Source organism: Impatiens glandulifera, chromosome 1 (assembly GCF_907164915.1).
Source record: "Impatiens glandulifera chromosome 1, dImpGla2.1, whole genome shotgun sequence".
In the NCBI taxonomy this organism is placed as follows: domain Eukaryota; kingdom Viridiplantae; phylum Streptophyta; class Magnoliopsida; order Ericales; family Balsaminaceae; genus Impatiens; species Impatiens glandulifera.
In genome coordinates, this window is record NC_061862.1 from 151,181,487 (window position 1) to 151,202,857 (window position 21,371).

General features: G+C 35.4%; 3 protein-coding genes across 3 annotated transcripts; 1 reads left to right on the forward strand and 2 right to left on the reverse strand.

The window, feature by feature from the left end:
- Nucleotides 1-1,905: 1,905 nt before the first annotated feature.
- On the reverse strand, nucleotides 1,906-2,725 carry LOC124911055 (photosystem I chlorophyll a/b-binding protein 6, chloroplastic-like). Its single transcript, XM_047451535.1, has 2 exons — nucleotides 2,192-2,725; nucleotides 1,906-2,100 (listed from the first exon to the last, which is right to left on the reverse strand). Exons 1-2 carry the CDS (start codon nucleotides 2,723-2,725, stop codon nucleotides 2,083-2,085), a joined length of 552 nt encoding a protein of 183 aa, XP_047307491.1. The 3' UTR covers nucleotides 1,906-2,082.
- Nucleotides 2,726-4,120: 1,395 nt separating this feature from the next.
- Nucleotides 4,121-4,796, forward strand: LOC124920157. Its single transcript, XM_047460577.1, has 3 exons — nucleotides 4,121-4,272; nucleotides 4,359-4,437; nucleotides 4,545-4,796. Exons 1-3 carry the CDS (start codon nucleotides 4,121-4,123, stop codon nucleotides 4,608-4,610), a joined length of 297 nt encoding a protein of 98 aa, XP_047316533.1. The 3' UTR covers nucleotides 4,611-4,796.
- A 14,450-nt stretch (nucleotides 4,797-19,246) lies between these two features.
- On the reverse strand, nucleotides 19,247-21,215 carry LOC124915274 (heavy metal-associated isoprenylated plant protein 6-like). Its single transcript, XM_047455965.1, has 5 exons — nucleotides 21,101-21,215; nucleotides 20,825-20,996; nucleotides 20,389-20,618; nucleotides 20,199-20,277; nucleotides 19,247-20,119 (listed from the first exon to the last, which is right to left on the reverse strand). The coding sequence occupies exons 1-5, from the start codon at nucleotides 21,107-21,109 to the stop codon at nucleotides 19,509-19,511; spliced, it is 1,101 nt and encodes a 366-aa protein (XP_047311921.1). The 5' UTR covers nucleotides 21,110-21,215; the 3' UTR covers nucleotides 19,247-19,508.
- Between the last annotated feature and the right edge of the window lie 156 nt (nucleotides 21,216-21,371).

Sequence of the window (21,371 nt, forward strand, 5' to 3'; positions counted from 1 at the left end):
TCCTTTGCTCAACCCTTCTCTCACTATGACCGCATTCTTCGAAACATGGTACTTTTTGCGTTTTCTAGTTGATAGTTTGTTAAAGTGAAAGTTCTTGATATACTTTGGTTGTTCCTCTAATTCTTGCTTTTCATAAGTTATTAAGTAGTATTTAGTTATAGTTAAAATGCTTAGTTTAGGGTTTGGGCTTTGGGCGTGGCTCTTGGGCGTGGGGCGTGGCCCTTGGGCGTGGGTCGTGGCCCTTGGGCGTGGGTCGTGGCCCTTGGGCGTGGGGCGTGGCCCTTGGGCGTGGGGCGTGACCCTTGGGCGTGGGTCGTGGCCCTTGGGCGTGGGGCGTGGCCCTTGGGCGTGGGGAGTGGCCCTTGGGCGTGGGGAGTGGCCCTTGGGCGTGGGGCGTGGCCCTTGGGCGTGGGGCGTGGCCCTTGGGCGTGGGGAGTGGCCCTTGGGCGTGGGGCGTGGCCCTTGGGCGTGGGTCGTGGCCCTTGGGCGTGGGTCGTGGCCCTTGGGCGTGGGGCGTGACCCTTGGGCGTGGGGCGTGGCCCTTGGGCCTTACTTCCCTACCCTGTTTCTGTTTTCATTATCTTCCTTCACTACTAGCTAGATACCAGTACTAATATCTGATTTGGTCTGTAAAAATAGGGAAATACCCAGAAAGTTATCGAGAAAGATGTCACATTTTTCTTCTGTAAAGACTCTCCTCCTCCCTGGTTTGATGGCAGGTATCCACATTTACTCTTTAATCTCTATTAATCTTGATCATAATACTGTTTGATATTCTCAATAATAAAAAAACTTGTATTTATTCTTCTACACATACTGCATCACTAAATTCCTTGTCATTTTTTGTTCTCGTAGTATTTCAGGAGATTTTGGATTCGACCCACTTGGATTAGGTAAGCGTGCATTTGTTTGATAGATTGAAGAAAACCAATCATATGTTAAATGGATGGTTTGATCTCAGGATCTGATTCGGAACTGCTGAAATGGTTTGCACAAGCTGAGCTAACACACAGCAGATGGGCAATGCTTGCTGTGTCTGGAATTCTGATTCTAGAATGGCTAGAAAGTCTGGGGTTTATTGAGAAGTTCTCTTGGTACGATGCAGGAGCACAAGAATACTTCGCAGATTCCACACCTTTATATATATTCTGAAAATGGAAAACCCCATATCATTTCATGTGTGAAAGATATGCGTGTGAAACGATAGGGAGGATGATCAAATTAAATCCACCTTTCTCTCTACACTAATAATCTATTATGCTATAATTACTGTCAGTCATTCAGATTTTGTTAATTCTTTATGTAGATTCAATGTTGTGTGATATTTTGTACTTGTCGTTTTAGAGATCTCCCTCCTATAATTAATCATTTATTTATTTGCTCGGGTTTAGGCATGAAAAACATGAGGACGACCTGTCATATATAGCCATTTATTGTTAAAGTTGGACCTATGTATATTGTATAATGTATATACATATCATACAATCTACAAAATGATTCTTACTTCAAGGGGAAGTATATATTTTGTCATTACTTATTACTTTTTGATTTTTTAGTTGGATTAATTTTCATATTTTTTTTTTATATAAAACAAGATATTCATAGAAAAGTATCATTAAAACATCAAGCAATGCCTTAGTTCAGGGGTTACATAATACATAGTATCTTTTTATTTATTATAATTTTGTCTCATCTTTGATTTAGTGGTTTGAATCGTCAAATAGAAATCCTTTTTTTGAGTAACCTAACTCATGTCAAGTTTCTATGCAGTTGCATCTAATTCACTTGACTTAGGTAGGAATTTCAGGCATGTTATTTGAGCTCAATTCTGAAGTTGGATCATGGTTTTCACTTTCACCATGTTTAAGCTTAACTTTCACCATGTTTAAACTTATAGAAATATAGCATGAATTTCGTATCTTTTCATTAAGAGCACATCGAGATTTGACCAACAAATAATCCGAATGGTCATTTTCAAATAATATTTACATTTGCAAATGGACAAAATCAAGAAGACAAGAAGAAACACAGCATCGTTGGCATGTAAATTCTTGGCGCTCCTTCCTTACTGCAGAGCAAGCACTAGTGCGATGTGAAAGCCTGCAAACAAAATGTTTTCAAAATTAGTACAAAATTTGATGTTTCAATCTGGAAAATTAAGAATATGATCGAAGCATGAAAGTTGCAGTACCGAGAAGACATTGTAGTGTCCTGGATCAACAATATGAGCTGAAAGATTCTCTAAAGGGTCTTGTCCTGTATAAATTGCCTGAAAAACAAACCCAATGAATGCAAGCATGGCAAGCCGACCATTCTTGATCTCTTTAGTCCTAAGAACCATCACTGGCTCCGGTGACCCTCTACCCCACATCAAAGGGCCGAACCAAAGCCCGCCTGGATAGCCAACATCGACCTCTGGCTTCGTCTTATGTGGAAAACTCGGTTCTATATCCACGCACCCTGGTTTTATTATGTCTGCCCATCTCCGTCCTTCAACCCAACCCATTAGCCCCAATTGCACCACAAACAGAGTTGTGGAATCTGCGAAGTATTCTTGTGCTCCCGCATCGTACCAAGAGAACTTCTCAATAAACCCCAGACTTTCTAGCCATTCTGGAATCAGAATTCCAGACACAGCAAGCATTGCCCATCTGCTGTGTATTAGCTCAGCTTGTGCAAACCATTTCAGCAGTTCCGAATCAGATCCTGAGATCAAACCATCCATTTAACATATGATTGGTTTTCTTCAATCTATCAAACAAATGCACGCTTACCTAATCCAAGTGGGTCGAATCCAAAATCTCCTGAAATACTACGAGAACAAAAAATGACAAGGAATTTAGTGATGCAGTATGTGTAGAAGAATAAATACAAGTTTTTTATTATTGAGAATATCAAACAGTATTATGATCAAGATTAATAGAGATTAAAGAGTAAATGTGGATACCTGCCATCGAACCAGGGAGGAGGAGAGTCTTTACAGAAGAAAAATGTGACATCTTTCTCGATAACTTTCTGGGTATTTCCCTATTTTTACAGACCAAATCAGATATTAGTACTGGTATCTAGCTAGTAGTGAAGGAAGATAATGAAAACAGAAACAGGGTAGGGAAGTAAGGCCCAAGGGCCACGCCCCACGCCCAAGGGTCACGCCCCACGCCCAAGGGCCACGACCCACGCCCAAGGGCCACGACCCACGCCCAAGGGCCACGCCCCACGCCCAAGGGCCACTCCCCACGCCCAAGGGCCACGCCCCACGCCCAAGGGCCACGCCCCACGCCCAAGGGCCACTCCCCACGCCCAAGGGCCACTCCCCACGCCCAAGGGCCACGCCCCACGCCCAAGGGCCACGACCCACGCCCAAGGGTCACGCCCCACGCCCAAGGGCCACGCCCCACGCCCAAGGGTCACGACCCACGCCCAAGGGCCACGACCCACGCCCAAGGGCCACGCCCCACGCCCAAGAGCCACGCCCAAAGCCCAAACCCTAAACTAAGCATTTTAACTATAACTAAATACTACTTAATAACTTATGAAAAGCAAGAATTAGAGGAACAACCAAAGTATATCAAGAACTTTCACTTTAACAAACTATCAACTAGAAAACGCAAAAAGTACCATGTTTCGAAGAATGCGGTCATAGTGAGAGAAGGGTTGAGCAAAGGAAAGAGAGGGGTTGAGCGTGGGGCTGTGTCGCCGAGGAAGAGAGAGGGACGGTGGCGCGGGGCTGTGTCGCCGGGGAAGAGAGAGGGACGGTGTCGCCGTGTCGCCAGGAAGAGGAAGAGACGGGGAGTAAAGGGAAAACGGGAAGGAGAAGGGGAAAGGAAAAGGAAGAAAAAAAAAAGAAAAAAGAAAAAAAAAGTAAAAAGGTTATTAAGGGTAAAATTGGAAAATTTTTTAAAAAAAGGTTAAAAAACAAAAACTTTATTAGTAAGGTTAAAAATCAAAATACCCTTCTTTTAAGGGTTATATTATCAAATTTCCCTATTCCGAGGAGGCGTACCCAAATAAAAGAAGGGTTTTTGATGATGAAATCATAATATCTTATCCTTGTTGCATCTGTCTGTATTTGTGAAGAGAGAGAGATCGAGCGAGGAAGAAGAAGAAGAAGGAGAGAAGAATGGAGAAATACTTTGGAAACCCATATCGAGGTGACCCAGGTGTTCCTCACACGGACCCAGATCGTTTCGTCAACATATGGTTAGGTTCTTTCGCTTTCTCCGCCATCACTTGGTCCAATCCCTACATGTGGCAACTCACTAACCAATTCAAGTAAGTTTCTATTTTGAACTAGGGTTTTGTTTTGTTTTGTTCAGTTTTAATCAATTCAAATTTTCAATCTTGATTATTGTGTGTAGTTGGCATGATAAAGCAATGCTTTATGAACAGTACCATTGGAAGAAAGCCCGTGCAAAGAATGAACCCTATAAATTCCTGGTAAAAATGCTTCTTCTTTTTTTGAACTTAACCAGATTGGGAATTGGGAATTGGAAATTGGGAAATGGGAACCTCTGAATTGACTTGAATCTTTCTTATTGTTGCAGTGGAATCAGCTTGATAGAAAGGTAAGAAAAAATTACTACCACAACTGGCCAAATTACTTCCCTTAGTTTCTGTCAATCTCTATACTTCATGTTAATCAGTTAATAATGGTGTGTCATTTGTTTCTTGATGAACCCCATCTTCCTTTATCTACTGTTCTTTGAATATTAGTTGGTGGATTTGGCTTTTACAGACCCCCTTGTTATTATTATGTTGTGATGGATTACTTGCTCAAATGCTTCTTGTTTTTGTCATCTTGAAAAACAACTCAATTCATATAAACAATCTCTATAAGCATTTAGTATAGTTGTTTTCAAATAAGGCATTTGTTAAGAAACCACTGATTAATTTGAGTTAGATCTTTCATGACTGTCCATTTGGAAACACTTTTTTAGACTTGGGTCTGGATCTATATGAGAATCTAGATGAGAACTCGACAATAAATTTTAGAATTTGATTCTCACTAAGTTCTATTTGCAAATGTACTCAACAAGGTGAGTATTCTCACCCAAATGAGTGGAGACTCTTAGGTAGGTAGAGTATATGAACTCATGTAATCTCATCTGGATCAGTATTCTCGCCCAAATGAGTGGAGAGTAATAGATAGAGTATATGAACTCATATCTTCGGGTTATGGTTTCGACTTTCAAGTCTTTGCCCCGGACCATTTTATAAAAAAGAGGTATTCTCACCCAAATGTGGTTCCAAACCAGGTCATTTCTTTACAACAAATTGCATACCAATGTTCAAACAGTAATGAAACTAGACATTCTCATGCTGGGATTGAACTAAAGCTTTTAGAAAGAACTTTTAGTTTCCCATGATATTGGGCCCTAATAAAACCCTAAAAGTATGAGGCCTGGTTATTGCTCCATTTAAGCCCAATTACATAAAAAAAATTTGATTGATTCAATTTCTTTTACCAACTTTCATTTCAATTATAAAATCTTGAATTAACTTTTAAAATTGTATAGTTTTGTAATCTAAAAGATTTGAAGATGTTAACTGATTTAGTTTTAAGTAAAATTTTAAAATAGTTTCTTTTATGATTTTAATTTTATGATCACACTTATAAATTATTTTGAAAAATAATTAATTTTTTAATTATTATTTTAGTTTTAGTTTTAGTTTTGTTTGTTTTAAAATACAAATTTAATTATATATAATTTAATAATGTAAATTTTCAATTTGATTGAGTTTACAAGTTATGAATAAGAATTTTGACTTTATTAAATTACTCAAAGTCAAGATCAGGATAATATATTTACTTGAAAAAAATATTACAAACAAGATTTTATTATTAATTATGTTCCTTAAAAGTTTGACAAATTAATAGATGATTTTTCTGTATCTATAGTTTATACTAAAAAAGTCAAAAAAGAGAAACCAGCAAAAGTGGGCCGCACGTGGATTGATTTTTACAATACCAATTTCTATTAGTAAATTATTTTTTTAGGATAATGTATGTATTAAAAATAATAATAAAAAAAAACTGTTTGATTTTTTTTTTTTTTTATAGAAAATCGGGTTCTTTTGGGTTCATTTACCTAAACATGATACATATATTTTTTTAAATGATTATTTAATTAATAAAAAAATATTTAAGTGATTTAATAATTGAAAATAATAATATGAAACTAAACCACCCTTAGGTTTAATTCATTTTATTTGATGCAATTCAATTTATTCAAATTATTTTGATAGAACTATTTGATTCAATTTAATAACTTATTCTCATTCACTCAATGGTTATAAACCACATTTTAAAATATATTTATATATACCCAATCTTTAAATGTTTAACTTTGTCATGTACTAATAATTTAATATTCAATGATTTTATTTTGTTCTTTGGAAAATATTTTGTAATTTAATCAATTAATTTTTTTTTGTGGGGGACATGAACTGCTGCCACGCTGGCGGTGTAAACCATACTCCAACTAGGCGCCACGTGTGTGGGACCCTTTATGTCTGGTGGCTAACCACCACCTATATTTTTAAGGTCAAACAAAAAATTGAGTATATTCTCAACCCATTCAATTTCACATTTACTAAATAATTTTGGGATTTGGGTTATTTTAAAATTGAACAAATCCAATATAATTTCACATCCTAATTCTGTAGATCGATTAATTAAATTTTTTTATTTTATTTTATTTATATATAGTTGTCACTCGGAAAATTTATATCCGAAAAAGTTCATGTTTTTGATTTACTTGTCAGAATTCTTTTAATAAAATATTATTTATAAAATATTTAAGACATTTTAAAATTAATTATAATTTTCATTTTTTATCCAATTTCAAATAATTTATTAGATTTAAAATAATCAAACTAAAATTTAATTAAAGAAAATTGTGTTTAATTAATTAAAAATAATTAATTTAAAAGATCATTTATTTGATAAAATGTTGTCAATTGATATTTTTTTACACAAATAAAACCATATGTTTACAAATGTATTTTTGACTAGAGTCTTTTATGGTTCAATGTTTGGTGATACTCAAAAAAAACTTTCGCATAATATCCTTTGTACTCGTTTCAAACTACCTCTATTTTATAAAGTTTTGGCATTTAAAAATTGGTTTTATTATGTTTTATTTAATCAATTATTCTTCAGGTCTTAAAAAATACATAATTTTTTGTGTATTTAAAATAACAATATTTAAATGCTAGTACCTGGGGCTAATATCGACGATTAGTGAGGAATATACCTGAAAAATATAAGTTTTTAGGGTATTAGGATCTAAAATAAATCACAAACATGCCCTTATCAAAATATTTTTATGAAAACATTCTAAAGGTATTTTGAAATTATTTTCTATTTTTTTAGATTTTTAAAAAAATGTTTGAAATTCAGAAATTCCAAAAATAATTTTGAAATATTAAAAGATGGACCAAACATGCCCTAGGATCGGTGTTCTCGGTCATGGGTGCGATTTCATCGATCCTGGGTTAAAACCCTCAGTCCTGGGCAAAAACCCTCGGTCGAGGTGCTGAAGACTCTCGGTCGGGTGCGGGACGCATAAGTCCTAGGTGCGGGAGTCATCGGTCGGATGCGAGGATCCTCGGTCAGGTGCGGGAGTCCTCCGTCTTGGGTTAGCCTTGGGCTAATTTTCTCAAGTCCTTGGAGTGAAGAACACTCGATCATAGGTTAACCTCAGGCTAACTTTTATCGGTCATGCGTGTGAAGGACTCTCGTTATTAGGTTAGCCTCGGGCTATCTTTTATTGGTCTTGAGTGCGAATGATTCTTGATCCTAGGTTAAACATGTGTTAAGGTTTCTCGGTCCTCATTAACATCAAACTACAGGTTTGATGATTTCGTTTAAGACGAATCCTTTGATCCAGGGGCATAGGAACATTCGTATAGTTCATAGGATTATTTATAGCATCATCCCAATGTGTCATTCGATCGGGATGATGTTCCATTCAACTTGAACACTTTTAGTATACAAAATAGGTTTTTTGTTTTTAAGCTTTATTGAAGCGTAAGAAACTTGTCAATAAATTTCTTATGCTTTATTTGATTAAATGAAACCAAAACATGAACACTAGCTATTAGTTCTAACCAATACAAGAATTGAAATTTTATTTTTATAAATATTTTAGTTTTTTTATCAAACATGACCGGGATGATTTGAAATTGGATCAAATATGTTCCCAACTTCCTTAGAAACATGTTGGACAACTTTCTGGATTGTTTTTCTTGATCAATAACTTAAGAACAGAAACCCAATTTTGAAAATTTTAAAATCAAATTTGGGGATTTCTAATTTAAGTCGATTGATTGAGTTTGGTTTCTGTTAGGATCGGGATCGCCAATAGGGATTCAGGTCCGGTTAATGGAGAACGCGTACACACACCGTTTGATAAAAACCCGTTAGAGGTTAATTATCCACTTCTACTTTTCGCAAATCGTCACAAACGCTTGAACTGGGTTCAAGTGCGGAAGTGTCCGTTTCGGTTTGAAACAACAAACTATTAGTTTAACACGTGATTGGAGGAAGGAAACAGTTTGAAATGAAAGAAGGAAAGAAAACGCAACACACAGTTTATGGATGTTCGGAGTAAAAACTCCTACGTCACCCCTTCTTCTCACAACGATGAGAATGATATCCACTAGAAGGTTTGATTGATTACAACACTCGTAAACAATCCGGTCGAATAACCAGGACTTAGTTGCTGCCTACTTTCGAACTCCTAGAACACACTCTTGTTGAATAGAAACAAATTTATCAACTTACAAAGCTCACTACTCACACAAAATAAGTAAGACTGTAATACACTTTATGAAATTATAGCACTTGTAAGTAATTAGATTGCAAATAGCTTGAGAGATTTCTTGAAGGTTTCAAAATCTGTGTGATCTGTGGTCAAATCGTGTGTTAGCCGGCCAGTCTTTACTTCTTAAATAGGCAAGAACTTAACGGTAATATTTTACCTTCAACAACTCTATAGTTGATCTTGATGAGGATCGTTAGTAATAGTCCAAAGATCATTAATTAGAATGTTGATTTCTATTCTTGGTTCAGCAAGTAGATTTGTCTTTTAATGCTCTAGAATTCTGAATTGGATTAACAGACATCTACTCCCGAGGTTTTTTCATCAGACTTATATATAAATGGCAATAAAGCACTCTGGACATTTGAAGGCTGCTCTGACTAGTTGTCGGATACGTGCTTTGAATATATACAACTAGTTTCATTTGACAACCGTTTTCATGAGCATAAGCGGCTCTAGAGAATTAAGACCGCATATGCTTCTAAGCGGTTCTTAATGAGAACCGCATACGCTTGGTTGGATGGTTCTGAATAATGAGAGTCAGGTACGCGTGCTGAACGATTCTGAATGAGAACCGGATACTCTCTAGATGAGAACAACGGTTCTAAATGAGAGTCGGGTACATGTGCTGAACGGTTCTGAATGAGAGTCGGGTACATGTGCTAAATTGTTCTGAATGAGAGCCGGGTATGCGTGCTGAACGGTTCTGAATGAGAACCGTGTACGCCCTTACTTAGCGGTTCTGGAATAATGAAAACCGCAAATGCCTTTACTTAGCAGTTTTGGATGAGAACCGCATACGCCTTTACTTAGCAGTTTTGGATGAGAACCGTATTCGCCTTTACTTAGTGGTTCTGGGTCCGGTTTTCCTCTGCACAAAAATTAACTTAATTAGTTTCTTTAATAATTTAATTATTTTATTTTTTTTTAACAATTTCTCATTTTTTGATTATTTAATCTAAATTATCAAAACTTGTAATTGTTGACCTCTTAAGTTAATTTCTTCTAATATTTTATAATGAAATAAAAATAATTTTATATCTTATAAAATATAATATATTGAGATGGCATATATTAAATATTATTACAATATAATTATATTTTTTTATTTGATTTTCAAAAATTATGTTTATGTAATTAAATTAATATCAAATCTATTTATTTCCTTATAAGTATTATATAATATATATTTTAATTTATAAATATTATTCTAGTATATCTTGATATACCAAAATATTGAAAATCGCATACCTTTTACGTAGTAATAATTTTGGTATCAATATCCTAAGTAATAAGTCTATAAATAATCTTATGGGTGTTTCAAATTTTGATTAAAAACTAAAATATAATAAATAAAAAATTATATGATTAGGCTCGAAAAAGCTCGACGAGCCATCAAACGAGTTTTACCTAAGCTCGAATTCAACTCGAATCTTAAACGAGCTTGCTCGAGCTCGGCTCGAATTTGATTTTGACTGAACTCGAATCGAGCTTTAACCGAGTAACTCACGAGCGGCTCGACTCATTTACACCCCTATTTGCAAGCTTACATGGAGTTGGAGAATACTCTTTAACTTTTAAAGAAGCTTCTGGAATACTTGAATTAGAGCCTTATGGCCTTACACGAAATTTCTAAATTTTCAGAAAAGCCTGAGCAGTTTTAATGGAGGATTTATGCTTAGGCTTGATTGAGAGGGGGTAAATGAATCGTTTGCCTTCGGTTTGCCTAGAGGAGGCTATTTATAGCCTCCCAAAGTCGGTTCATCGACCAAGTTGATCACATTAAGTTAAAAGGTCATTGATGGTCTTTTGTTTAATCTCCGACCAGTTGCTAGTTTAGGCCGTGATGATGTGATGCAGCGTGCGTGGCTAGGATGAACCTTTATCAAGATTCGTTGATTCTTACGAATACCGAAGGTTGATAGATATTGAGGAAACCTCGTTTTCTGATTAATAATCTTCCCTAACAAAGTGTTTTAAGATTCTTTTAAATACTCAAACCCTAGCTTGCAAAAGAAATAAACAACTTTTAATAAATTGCAAAAAACACCCGAAACTAATAAAAATGCGATTTTGAGCCCCTAAACGTTTCCGCCCGAAAAACACTAGGCAATCGTCGAAATCTGACACTTGCGAGATATTTTCGGATGCTGCAACTTTCGCATAAACGCCTCTTCGACTCGCACCGCATCATTCCCCCAGGGTAGAAAAGATTCGTCCTCGAATCTGGAACCGCATCATCCTCATCAGAAGAAGACTCACCCACAAAAGGAACAAGATGCTTCACATTGAACACATCAGAGGTACGCACATGGCTGGGAAGGCGTAAACGATAAGCATTGGGGTTGATCTTCTCCACAATCTCAACAGGACCAATCTTCTTAGCAGCAAGCTTGCTATATTCATGAGCTGGAAAACGATCCTTAGTCAGAATAGCCCACACAAAGTCACCAACTTCAAAATCAACAGCACGCCTTCTCGAATCAGCCTTCTCCTTGTACTTGGCAGTAGCAGCAACCAAGCGGTCATGAGTGGTCTGATGAACCTGAGCCAACTGACCAACAAAATCCGCAGCAGTGGAATGAGGACGCACCTTGCTGGGCAGCGCTAACAAATCAAGAGGAGCACGCGGAGACAGCCCGTAAATCACATGGAAAGGACTGAAACCAGTGGAGCGATTAACAGCATGATTGTGAGCAAACTCGGCCTGAGGCAGCTTCAGATCCCAAGCCTTAGGATGATCCCCAACTAAACTGCGCAGAAGGTTCCCCAAAGACCTATTAACAACTTCAGTTTCGCCATCAGTTTGCGGGTGATAGGCACTGCGAAAATTCAGCTGAGTATTAACCAAACGCCAAAGACTCCTCCAAAAGTGACTCACAAAGCGAGTGTCCCGATCAGAAACTATGGAGGCAGGAAGTCCATGAAGGCGATACATATCCCTGAAATAAAGCTGTGCAACAGCCACAGCATCAGAGGTTTTCTTGCAGGGAATGAAATGAACCATCTTCGAGAATCGGTCAACCACCACAAAAATCGAATCAGAACCACGCTGGGTACGTGGCAGCCCAAGGACAAAATCCATACTGACATCAGACCATGGTTGAGTGGGAATAGGCAGAGGCAAGTATAACCCGGCATTAGTCGAAGCGCCCTTAGCCAACTGACAAACACGACAACGAGCAACAAAACGCCCCACCTCTTTGCGCATCGAAGGCCAGAAATAAGAAGCTGCAAGAAGCTGGAAGGTACGATCACGCCCAACATGGCCTTCTTTGTGGAGTTCCTGAATCATCCTCAAACGCAGGCTGCAATCTGGAATGCACAGCTGTACACCACGGAAAAGGAACCCATCCTTTTTTGGGGTAAGAAGGGCCGGGACAGCACAGGGACTAAGGCTTTCTCGAATGTGTCCCTTAGCCAGCAAGTCCTCCACCTGTCTACGCAACTCTTCATGTTCTTTGGGACTCATGCGGTAATGAGGACGGTTGGGTAGGGCAGCACCTGGAACCAAGTCAATGTGATGCTGGATATCACGCAAAGGAGGCAAGGCACAAGGCAGATTCTCAGGAAAAACATCTGCAAACTCCTGTAACAGCGGCTGCACTGGAATAGGCACCTCAGAACTAGCACCACAGGTAATCAGCGAACAAAATGGAGCAAACACCATGCCCGATTCGACCATGGCGGTCTGAAAAGGACTCCGAGACAACAAGGTGGTAGGGGGGGCGCATGATGAGTGGGGGCAGCACCCTTCTTGGGCTGATTTGGCATCAACACAATCTTGACTCAGCCAGGACAGACGATAAGGCTTGGGGTGAGGTTCAGTGGACAGACCCAGCTTCGAAACTGCAACCTCAGAAATCACATTCTCACAACTCCCAGCATCAATGATGAAGGTGCAAACTTTGCCACCGATGGTACAAGTGGAATGGAACAGATTATTACGTAACCACTCGTTGTCAGGAGCACGAGGGGTTAAACATGATCGACGAATCACCAAAAGGGGGCCAACATCACCAGAAACATACTCCTCCGCTGCCTCATCATCATAAACATCATACACTGGGGCTGAATCTGAAGGAAGAGCAGAGTCAGGATCCTCCACCTCAGTAAAAAGACCACGATTGGTGGACTTTGGGTTGCGACACTCTACTTGGCGATGGCCAACTTCACCACAATTGAAACAACGCAAGCCACCGGGACGTCCCTGCGGGGGGGCTATAGTGCTGCGAGGGGGGGCTGGGGTGGGATGGGCCGGCTGGGAAGAAGAACCAATGCCACTAGTGGGGACAACCTGTTTTCCAAAGCTACCCGAACCGCGCCTGGCTAGCTGTTTCTCAGCCTGTGAAGCACGCTGATGTGCCTCAGAAACATTCAAGGGATCAAACATATTCAAAATATCCTGCAACTGGAGGCGAAGGCCACCAATATAGCGAGAAACCAACTAGAGAGGGGACTCAGACAGGTCAACACGAGCCACAAAGGTGTAAAACTCAGTGGAATAGTCATCCACGGAACGAGAACCCTGACGAAGATTCTGGAACCGCTGGTACATGTTACGTTCGTAATTATATGGTAGAAACGCAGCCCTAATATGCTTCCTGAATTTGTCCCAATTCGTGAGCTTTGCCTTACCATGACGAACACGTGTCTGTTTCAACTGCTGCCACCATGCTTGTGCACGACCATGTAAGCGGATCGTAACAAGGGGTACACGACGATCTGCAGGAACTTCCTTGTAATCCAGAATCTCTTCAACCTGAGAAAGCCAATCAATAAACTCTTCCGGTGATAGACTACCATCGAACTTAGGGATGTCCACCCTGAAAGCCTGCTCCCAGCGATGATTGGGGCGTTCAGGGGATCGATTCCGAAGACCACCGAGAGGGTTTTCATCTGTCATCGTAACATCATCTTCAGGGTGGTGCATGTGCATAGATGCATCCATCCGTTGCGTCAACCATTCAACCTGCCGCCTCAAATCGTCGTTATCACGGCGAAACTCAGCGTTTTCACGTCGCAACTCAGCAAGGTCACCATCATCAGCACCAGGGGTAGGGTTGCGCGGTTGTCTTCGGGGCGGCATACCTCAGGGTCGACTGGAAACTGATACCAACTGATGCAGCGTGCGTGGCTAGGATGAACCTTTATCAAGATTCGTTGATTCTTACGAATACCGAAGGTTGATAGATATTGAGGAAACCTCGTTTTCTGATTAATAATCTTCCCTAACAAAGTGTTTTAAGATTCTTTTAAATACTCAAACCCTAGCTTGCAAAAGAAATAAACAACGTTTAATAAATTGCAAAAAACACCCGAAACTAATAAAAATGCGATTTTGAGCCCCTAAACGTTTCCGCCCGAAAAACACTAGGCAATCGTCGAAATCTGACACTTGCGAGATATTTTCGGATGCTGCAACTTTCGCATAAACGCCTCTTCGACTCGCACCGCATCATGATGCCTCAAAATGTAGAGGAAATACCACCGGAATAGGGTAATCATTTTACCTTTTGAACAAATTCAAAAGGTTAAGAAGCGACAAAGTTCTATCTTTGAAAAATCAAAGATACAACTATTCTTATCTAGTTTGTCGTTGCGAGGAAGAAGACAAACCAGACAAAAGCGATGTTGTTTCCTCCTTCCACGTTTGAGCACTGAGGAAAGGATAAAACGTCATCGTTTTGAGCCTAAGCGCGGACGATGGGCATTCTGTTAGCGCTCCGTTGGCGATGGGCGATCCACGCTCGTCTGGGCTGACACCTTGGAGACGTTCGTCTATTGATCCCGTGCTTCACGAGCGTGCATCTCCTTTATTGCAGCAGGCGACGCAGATAGATGATGGGCGTTGGATGATAATCCAACGCTCATCCGATGGTTGTGAAGTCTGCTGCACTAATTTCTCTTAGTTTCGGTTGAAATAGATTTCAACCCTTTTCCAGTCTTGAAGCTTGTTTGAAATTGAATTTTTCAATCATCTTTTGCCTCATTTTCAACCTACAAAATATTTCATCCAACATTCATCCGACGGTTGTGAAGCCTGCTGCACTGATTCCTCTTGGTTTCGGTTGCAACAAGTTCTAGCACTTTTTCGTTCTTAAAGCTTGTTTGAAATTAATTTTTCAATCATTTTTTGCTCCATTTTAATCCTAAAAAATATACAAAATATTTTTAAAAATATGACATTTATTTTTCCAATTTATTTATTTTTTTGAATATTTTAGAGTTAAATAAATAATTTATTTGAGATAAAATGGATACAACATTTATTCTAAATTATTTATTTTAATTCCTTTTAATTTTCTTAAAATTAATTTAAGATAAAATGAGTACATAATTTATCTCAATTTATTTTATTTATTTTTTTATCGTCATTTTAATTAATTGAGATTTAATTATAATAGTAATTAATTATTTAATCATGTTTGTCCTTATTTTAATTATTTTAATTTTGTTCATTTAAAATAATCATTTAAAATTTATAAATTGGGTAGCTTATCCAAATCAAAAATCATATATTTGTTTTTCTTTAATATTGACCACATGTGTCATAATCTTCTACCTTAATAAATTTGTTTCAAATTAGAATTAAAATTAAAATGAAAGACATGTTCAAATTGATACATGTGGCCTAGTTAATTAGCCTTGAGGTTTTTCATATGCCCTCAAATCCTTATTATTATTTTTTTAAGGTCTCAAATTTCAATAAAAATGTCTTTATTAAAGTAAAAATCGAAATAGGAAAAATTGTATTAACTTTTTCTGTGAAATAAATTCTAGTTTAAAAAAAACTCTAACCCACGTCTTGTGTATAACTTTATGTAAATAGATCTTAGACAATTCATTAATTACATCATTTAACTTATTAAATTTTATTAAAAATAATATTCTTCTTAGAAAGAACCCACTTTTTACAAATTATAAGCACTCAATAAGGTTATTTAAACAATTAAACATAAGCATATTTGATTTTAACTATTTTATATTTTATATTTGAGAAAGAGTTGATGATGAAACATATATACATACAAACATACAATGGCATGAATGTGATGGCGCATATATATATAATATATAATATATATATATTTGAATATATAAATTAATAAATGTATATTTGAATATAAAAATATATTATAAAATAATAATATGTTGCCATCCAGTCACGTTTCATAGATGAGTCATGGACCACTAGACGATCAAATCTAATTTGGCTGTGACTAACCACCATCCTCTATCTAGATTCTTCTTAAAATAAAACTCAAATATTTGAAAAATAAAATGTTATTAAATTTATTATTAGTAATTTTATAATATTATCAACATTTGAATGTAATACTTGAAAAAAAATTCAAGTAAAATTCAAAATTAATTAGCACAACAACTTAATTATGAGACCCAATTCAATCTATATGTTATTATGAATTTCAGACCTTAATTAATCCAAAAGACACTTGATTTAGGATGTTTTAATTATGGAATCCAATGTAAGAGATTAGAATGATATGACCTTATTAGTTTAATTAAATATGTTAATTGTTTGTAATGAGTAATTATTGATGTAATCTTGTGGACATATTCGAAGAAATCTATAATATTTTTAATTAGCTATTGTTTTCTTGTCAAACGTCATTTTGCACACTCCTAATGTCAACATTAACAGGAATTTTAATTGATTAATTAAAAGATAATTTTTATATTAATATATACTCATAAGGCCAACAATAAATTAGGTTGATTCTGATTTTTTATATGAATTATTCATTAAAACGTTATCATTAATCTAATAGATTCAGTTGATTGTTTTGTATAGAAACTTTTAACAATAATAAAATAAAATAAATAAACATTAATTTACATCTCACACAAATTCGACGAAAAGATGACTAGCTATAGGCTAGAAGAGAGGATATCGCTAGACTCCTCCCGAAGTCTTGGGTTCGAGTTTGCATGTTAGGTAGTTGAAAATTTCGTTCGTCTGGTTAAATGATTAAGTAAGTTTACGGGCTATATGCTTAACCCACAAACCTAATGTTTGAGTAAGCAGCAATCTAGGGTCACCCTTCCAAAGGCCATCCTTCGGCTTACTCACATCATATTTTTTTTACATTTATTAGTAACTTGTTTATTTAAAGTATTAAACCAACTACATTAAACTCATATTAGTATAATATGTTTTTTGTTTTTTTTTAGAATTGGCCTTTGTAATGACATTTTCTAATGAAATGTTTATTTTTTCTAAGAAAAGAAAAAGGACAACCATGGCTTAATTAATGAGTTAGAAGAATTCCAAAAATTATTTTATATTGAAAAGAAATTGATGACATGTAATTAAATATTATATTAATATATTTATAGTTAGGTAAGATGGCATAATACATGTCTTATTAGCTAATAATCGATCATTTACCATTGGGCATGTTTTCGGCCATTTGGTAAATGCCAACCCTAGCTGACGTGTCAGACCCACCACTTAGCTGTAAGATGACTCAGCTTTCATGACCTTTGTACCACTAATTTATTTCAACTTCTTCTAATCAAATTCATATTTTTATTCATTTGTGAACATTATAATAATTAAGGATAAGAGATCATAAAGTATTATTTATCAAAATTAACTATTTTATCATAAAAAAAATAAAATTGTTAAGGGTGTGTTTAAAATATCAAAGTTATAGGTTCAATTCTCACTTAAAATATTTTAAACTAAAACGAAAATCATGTTAATTTAATAAATTTTAAAAAATACACCAACACATTATGCTAAATTAAATTAAAAATGTTTAATTAAAAATTTAAATTCACATATTCAATTTAACAAATAATATAAGTTAAAAAGTAAAGATTTATGATAGGACAATGAAGCGGATCATATGCTTGTATCAGGGATAGTTCCTTGTATCAGTTAGGTTATTTGAGGATTTTTTGGGATTTGTCCAAAAGATCTTGTTGGATAAAAAAAAAATAGGTTATTTGAATTTTTTATTTGTTAAATTATTATAATGTTTTTTATATTTAAAAATAGATTTCTTTTAAGATAAAATAAAGGTATTTTAATATTTTTAGTTGATAACATGAGTAATTGGATTTATAGAATAATGATGTGATGGAGAGAATTTATAAAACAAAACTGAATAAAATAAAAAAATTCCTAAAAAACCCAAATCAAACGAGCTCCTATAGGGTGAACTTATCGTTCTTGTCCCGTTTTATCTTTAATATTTATTTTATTACAGTTTTTGTTCGGATCGAAAATTAATATGATATCCTAGCTTGTTAATATTTTCACATTTCAAAAATAAAATTAATTAATTTGGATGTGATTTTATTGTCTATTCCTATACTACTTTAATTAATAGTTGCAAAATCAATAAGTTAAAATATTTACTTAATTATAACTCTTGGTTTCATTGAAAGAAAAGGCCGTATTTTCCTTAATTGCCGTTTTAAGTAATATTTGAAAGGGAACAATAAAAATATTACAAATAATTATTTCAGCTATTTGAATCACTTAAAGGCCATTTTAAAATCGCATATATTATATATGTGATGAAACAAATAGTTAATAATTAATAATGTATACAATTAACAAGTAATTAAGACAGATTCTAGGATTTCATTAATATTCTATGCACGTGGGAACAAACATTGCCCAATTCCACTAATTAGTTCGAAAATAGACAATTAAATTATTTTATTTTGAAAATAATTGTATTATATATTGTAGTATACATATTTTATATATAAAAAACTTTAAAAAAAAGAAACTTTTAATATGAAGAATAATAACTTAAGAGGAAGAAATTAATATCTAATAGAGAAGCTAAATAACATTAAATATTATTATTTTGAAAAAATAAGCTGTTTTTTTTTTCTAGTATATGATGAAATATAACCAATTAAACACAAATTAGACAAAAAAAAAAAATCTACAAGTTACAAATAAAACCTCAATTAGATCATCAAGAAGACAAAATAAACTCGGTAAAAATAATTAAATAAAAAACATCCTTTATTATTATTATTAATTTGTAACAATATTCTTTAATTTCGCACCATTAGTGAACTTGATTTATTAATCTCTCCAGTTTAAGTGGTTTTCTTTTTTAAATTAGCAGTCATCTATTAATCAATCCATTTCAATCATTATTAATTTACTAGACATAGTATAATCTCAATTCTAAACAAACAAAAATATGCAATTAATTAATCAAAATACCATTAAGATAATGACAAACTAACCAAAACACATACATATATTATATAAATGTTACGTAGGATTGATAATGATGCTTTAATCATATTAATTTAATTCATATATATATATATATATATATAATTAATAGTCAGAACAAATAACAACGTGCCGACGCAAAATTAGTTGAGTAATTAATTAAAAAGAGATAAATACAAATAAGTCAAAGAAATAAATATTAGCTTTAATTCAACACGTACGTAACACTCGAACCATACCATTTCTTAATTAATTGACGGACAATACAAGGTAATACTAATAATATTCAATTGATAAAATCCCTATATTACCTCTCTTTTCTCATATGTAGTTTTTTTTTTATTATTTATTTTAAGCTTCGCATTTTCATATATTTACAATTTTTGCACAACATCTCAATTTCTTTAGTCACTCGAAAATCCGACCCAAACACACATTTTTTTTTGTTACATTATGGAACAACTCGCATTAGGGTTTTCGTCGCTGAACATTTGTGTTGTATTGTACATTGTCGGAGGTTGTGGATATTGCATTGGATATTGATTAAATTGTGGGTATTGGATTGGATACGTCTGATTGTTAGGGTAATGTTGTTGCGGATAGCCGTGATTAGAATTTGTTGGCATGCCGTAATAACCATGTTCGATGTATCCATGATTAACGGGCATTGCTGGTACCGAATAAAACGGGTAATTCGAAAATCCTTGATGTTCCATTTTGCTCACTTCAATTTTAGGTGTTTCCTCGACCTTAACCGCTTTTGTTTCTCCCGCACTAACAACTTCAACCGCCTTCTTTTTTTCACCCTCGTCTTTTTTGTCACCACCACCTCCGGCCTCTTTCTCAACCTTTTTCTCGCCAACTTCTTTTTCTACTTTCTTTTCACCGCCGCCACCGGCGGCAGCATCCTTTTTGGGCTCGTCTTTCTTGGGCGGCGGTACAACTTCGACGCTACGTTTCAATTTCTCTTTTAAGAATGGAACAAGTGTCTTCACATCCATAGTACCCGTTACCTTTAACAAATCTTTATCCGCATCAAAATCAACCGATTTCGCACCTATAGTAATAAAATGAGATTGTTATAGAATATATCACAATTTATATCATAATTTATATATAGTAAGCGTTACACTTACCATCAATTTTCTTTATAACTCTCTTTATTTTGTGCATGCACCCTTCACAATGTAACCTCATCTTAAGAACAACTGTGCTCTATATATACAAAAATAAAAATAAAAGTCATTAGAATAAAAAAAAAATGATGAATGATATTATGAAATGGATAGTCGTTTAACAAGAAAAATCTATGCAATGAATTCTTACATCTTTAGGTTTTTCTTCGGGTTTCTTCGCTTCGGGTTTCTTCTCCTCGGGTTTCTTCTCATCGGGTTTTTTTTCGCCGGCGCCGGCGGTGTCCTTTTTAGGTAGAGGTGAAATAAGTTCGACTTTCTTATGAGTCTTATCCTCTATTAGTTGCCGGAGTTTGGCCGGGTCCACTTTTCCGGTGACCGTCAACTTGTGATTTGTAATGTCGGATTTCACCTCCTCCGCACCTTCCATGATCAAAACCCATCACCAAATTCAGTCATTTTAATTAATTAATAAATAAAATCTCAAAAATATTTTATTTTTTTAATTAATTGCAATTTGTTGCCAATAAGTAAACGCTTATCAATAACCGTATCATAATTTATTAAATATTAAAAAGATCGAATACTTGGTCTCGGGGAAATTAAGGATAATGATTTTCGATTGGTACCTTCAAAATTCTTGAAAATTGAACGTTTGACTTTCTTGGCACATCCTTCACAATGTAGGTCGAGCTTTAGGACGACGGCGGCGGCGGCGACGGCGGCAGGAGGGGCGGCGGCGGGGGGAGGCTGGTCGGGTTTTTGCTCCTTGGGCTTGACATCCTCTGTTTTTGCATCTTTCTGAAAAGTGAAGAAATTGATGAGATTATTATTATTATTATTATTAAATTATGGGTTTTGATTGTAATTAGTGGGGGATTAAGAGAATGAATTTGTGATTTTACCTCACCCATTTGAGCTAATTAATGATGATTTTAGAGAGAGAATGAACTGGAAATTTGATTTTGAAGAGAGGGATTGAGAGAATGATGAATTTATTTAGGATTTATAGGGGATTAGTTCATGGACTTGGTTGGCCAGTCTCTCTCTTACTTATCTCTTAAAATGTTTTTTTAATGAAGAATACTAAGGTATTGTTTGATTTGGATTATACTAGAAAGAATTCATTATTTTATAGATGGTACTACTACTATATTGTTTATTTTAGTGGAGAAG

Bases quoted from the DNA above. Each gene is read 5' to 3' on its own strand.
- LOC124911055 (XM_047451535.1), bottom strand. From the start codon at position 2,725: ATGGATGGTTTGATCTCAGGATCTGATTCGGAACTGCTGAAATGGTTT.
- LOC124920157 (XM_047460577.1), top strand. From the start codon at position 4,121: ATGGAGAAATACTTTGGAAACCCATATCGAGGTGACCCAGGTGTTCCT. The intron at 4,273-4,358 runs GTAAGTTTCTAT...TATTGTGTGTAG, and splicing joins CAACTCACTAACCAATTCAA to TTGGCATGATAAAGCAATGC. The intron at 4,438-4,544 runs GTAAAAATGCTT...TTATTGTTGCAG, and splicing joins ATGAACCCTATAAATTCCTG to TGGAATCAGCTTGATAGAAA.
- LOC124915274 (XM_047455965.1), bottom strand. The intron at 20,278-20,388 runs GTAAGAATTCAT...TTGTATATATAG, and splicing joins CCGAAGAAAAACCTAAAGAT to AGCACAGTTGTTCTTAAGAT. The intron at 20,120-20,198 runs GTAAGTGTAACG...TTATTACTATAG, and splicing joins AGTTATAAAGAAAATTGATG to GTGCGAAATCGGTTGATTTT.